At 32.1% G+C, this 4,094-nt stretch overlaps 1 protein-coding gene across 4 annotated transcripts in view; it reads left to right on the forward strand.

Moving 5' to 3' along the window:
- The window catches only part of LOC106464344 (GPI inositol-deacylase-like), a 151,206-nt gene that overhangs the window by 75,482 nt on the left and 71,630 nt on the right, over window positions 1-4,094 (forward strand). For all 4 annotated transcript variants that reach the window (XM_022392034.1, XM_022392032.1, XM_022392033.1 and 1 more), the window contains exon 16: window positions 1,708-1,768. In XM_022392034.1, coding sequence (XP_022247742.1) covers window positions 1,708-1,768 — 61 coding nt within the window. The remainder of the gene's footprint in view (window positions 1-1,707; window positions 1,769-4,094) is intronic.

Genomic DNA, 4,094 nt, shown 5'->3' on the forward strand with positions numbered 1-4,094 from the left:
CATTACGCACTTCACTTGTTTTCAAAATAATATATATATAATTGGAACAAGTTAAACATATGTACAACAAATTCTTTAACACTATAGATATTATAGGCATATCATAAACAATATATATGTAGTTCTCTCCTTCTCGTCAAAAGTCCACTTAGGCCTATTCAATTACTTTAGAATTTCAGTTGACAAGCCGAACTATCTTCTCTATTACTGTTGCACTATTATTCTGTGTGATTCACTTACAATAGTGATGCAAGTTAACGTAATCGTTTTTTCTTTCTTCTGAAGATCCTCTGTTTCTTTTGTCAAAGTGTACTCAGGCTGATTCAATTACTTTAGAATTTCAGTTGACAAGCCGAACTATCTTCTCTATTACTGTTGCACTATTATTCTGTGTGATTCACTTACAATAGTGATGCAAGTTAACGTAATCGTTTTTTCTTTCTTCTGAAGATCCTCTGTTTCTTTTGTCAAAGTGTACTCAGGCTGATTCAATTACTTTAGAACCATGCTTTGACGGAATATAATTATTTTTTCTTCTTTTCAACTGTTAATTTCACTATAACATATTAAATGTTAGGCTTATGTCAATCGTTAGGCCTATCACTTCTACAGTAGGTAACTTCACACCAATTTTATTCTCTTTTGCTATTATCTGTCTGCTTCTGTCTGTCTGCTGCTTCCTGCTCGTCTCATGCTATTTATGTCTTTATTACCTAATCATATGTCCCCCTTCTATATTCTTGATGCCAATATATTGCACGTGATGTTTGATATTCTCAACATCAATGAGTTATTAACAAAAGTTCCTCAAACATCTGCTTTTAACTCTTATTATAACAAAAACTAAACAATAATAAAACATTCACTAGCAAAACTAAATTAATCAATAATATCTGAATAAATCAGTCTTGTATATCATGACAACATTAATTAGCCAAAACTTTTGGCACTGGGAAAACCTGATGGACTTTTTATGTTTAAATGATTGTTGTTGTCATTATTTTATTTTTTTATGTTGTGTAGAGTACTGATGGTTTCCTTCCTCAAAGCATAAATCCTTTAGCTTTACATTATTTACAATTCATTGTCTTGGATATTGTATCTCTGAGAAATTTTTCTTAACCATAAGTGAAAGATGTACAATGTCACCTGTGGTGTCACTTCTCACACGTCTGTTGTGGCATGCCATTGCACTAATATTTACATACATATGTATAATAACTTGTATCAAAAGGATATAATGCACACTTTTAGGGAAATATAATTTCTGTATTTGATAAGTTGTGTAATAGTTAATCACTTTGATTGTGAAAACGTTGTTGATGAAGAAGTGGTTAGTGGCCAGCTCATAAATTAAGTCTCACAAAAACAAAAATACTCTAATGTGAAACAACAACTTTGAAATTAAGAATGAAGATATAAAATACTAAATTAATTCAATTGTACAGAAAATAAATTTTTTTTGCATCTGAAAATCTGATCTAACAGTAGCTTTTAGGTCTTTTATGTCTGAATACTGAAGTAATTAAACTAAACATTAAGAATAAATATATTTCTAGTGTTTTCTTCTGTTGCAAGAAGTGTCTAAACTTGTATGTTTACCTGAAAGTATTTGCTCTTTAAAGCTACATGCTTGGAAAAAGGTACAGATTAGGTATATTATTGAATACATCTTGGTTACTTCATGGTAATTTCTTTGTTATACAGGCCAAGGGTTAATTACCTTCATCGTACCATGGAGTCACGAAGACAAGTCCTATCATATCAGGTATTAACAGTTCTTTTATTGTGATTTAGTCTTAATATATTTATAATGTGAACTCAAAACTTGCAAGATTATTACCCATTAGACCAAGTACGTGTGATATGTTGAGGCTATTCAATATTCTTAATGTTTATGGTGTTAAACTTTTTATTTAAAAATGAAATTCAAATGGATACATAACTCTGTCACAACTATTCTATTGGGTATTTACTGGTGTGATTAGTCATGCATGTTATAATCTCTGAAAGAAGAATTCTAGTTCAATAGCTATCAGTCAGATGTAGTTACTGTATCCCTACTGACGAACGTTATTTAGACTCTGGATTTTAACAGCAACTTGCAAAACATGACCAAACTCATACAAGAGCAGAATCTGCTCGAAACAAGGGTAGTGAAAATTCTTACTAAGTACTAGCTTTGCTTAGACCTATATTCAAGTTCAAGCGATGTCAATACTCTGGGGGTAGTAATGAGAAACAACAACTTTGAAATGAAGGACAAAGATGTAAAAAAACTAAATTTATTTAATTGTACAGAAATTAGTTGTTTGCTTCTGAAAATCTGATCTAACATTGTAGCTTTTAAATCTGTTGTGTCAGAATACTGGAGTAATTAAGTTAAATATGTCCAATATGCCAGACATTGTGAGAAAGGAATTGACTTACTAGTGTACATACCATATACAGAAGCAAAGAAACCTGCACTAGCCCTAAACACGGTTCTGAGACTGAATTTAGTGTTATCCATAGCTGGATATATTGCTTTTTACATCAAACAGCTAAATGCAAATTTTAGAATTTTACCTGAATATACTTGAATAAAGACACATTAATTTTCTAAGTTATTAAAGAGTTGCAGCTATAATATTTGATTTCACATTGAATTAGGCTTCTACCTATTAATACACAGAACTAATATTAACAGTTTGCCATTTGAATAAATATGTAAATCATGTAAAAGTTGACCAATATACAGGGGGGGAAGGTAGAGTTCATTAAAATTTACGAAAAGTTCTATATCTTGGCAAATAGAACTGGGGAATTGCTAATAGTTATAATAGAAATTTGTAATTGAATTATAATTTTACTATAGAGAAGTGATGATTGAGGAATTTTTAAAATATATTTATTAATCATTAATAACAGTCATTTGGTACTTCTGTGAACAACAATGAGAGAAACATTCGTGACTGGTAGTATGTATGGAATGACACAATCTTTCAACTCTCTTGGTAATTAAAAATGTCATCTTATGTTTCATTTTGATGATAAATATGAATACTTTCATAATGTGTTATCCAAGTCATAAGTAATTTACTGTGAAAAAATTCCCATTTAAGAAATAGCAGAGTTATATGTAAATTAAACCAATTTCAGTAAATGTAAGTTAGTTTGCTGCATTTGATTGTTATTGTAAGTTAATGCAAAACAAAAACTGGGTGTCTCCAGCCTCATTATTTAACCTGTCTATTAGGTTGTTGCGTTTTGGAACACTTTCGTTACCCCCCCCCCCAAAAAAAAATTTACATCACATATGATAGTTAGATGAACCACCTAAACGTCACGTTAGTGTAGCCTATATAATGTGTAAAGTTTAGTATACTCTAATCCCTTATAGTGATGGCACACAATGAGACACACATTCAGCGTGTAATGCTGTTTGAATACAAGAAGGGAAACAATGCCTCTGCAGCCAAAAAGAATATCAAAGAAGTTTATGGAAATGTTTTGAACATTCGTAAGTGTCAACGATGGTTCAGCAAATTTCTTTCAGGTGACTTTAGCCTTAAAAACTGTAATGGCAGGGGCCTACATTTTGGAATTGATATTGATGCTCTGAAGACGCTTGTTGAGTCTAACCCAAGGCAACACACTTGTGAAATGGCCCTTAAATAGCATATCTCTCATGAAACAATACATAAACATCTAAGGAATATGGGAAACTCCATAAAGAAGGTGTTTAGGTGTCTCACAAACTCTCCGATGATCATCGTTTCCAACATGTGAACATTTGCTTCGTCTCTTCTGGCACGCAATGCTCATGAACCATTTTTGGACAAAATTGTCACCAGTTATGAAAAATGGATTTTCTGTGCGAATATTAAATGCTAAAATCAAAGGCTCAGTCCAAGACAAAAACCACTTCCGACCCCGAAACCTCGACTCCATCTGCAAAAAGTGATGCTTTGAATTTGGTGGGACATCAAAGGAGTAATTCATTTTGAACTCAATCCACAGCAAACTATCGATGCATAGATCTATAGTCAGCAACTGGAACATTTAAATCAAGCCCTTCATGAGAAATGCCCTTCACTCGTCAATCGGAAAGG

Source organism: Limulus polyphemus, unplaced genomic scaffold (assembly GCF_000517525.1).
Source record: "Limulus polyphemus unplaced genomic scaffold, Limulus_polyphemus-2.1.2 Scaffold1623, whole genome shotgun sequence".
NCBI lineage: Eukaryota > Metazoa > Arthropoda > Merostomata > Xiphosura > Limulidae > Limulus > Limulus polyphemus.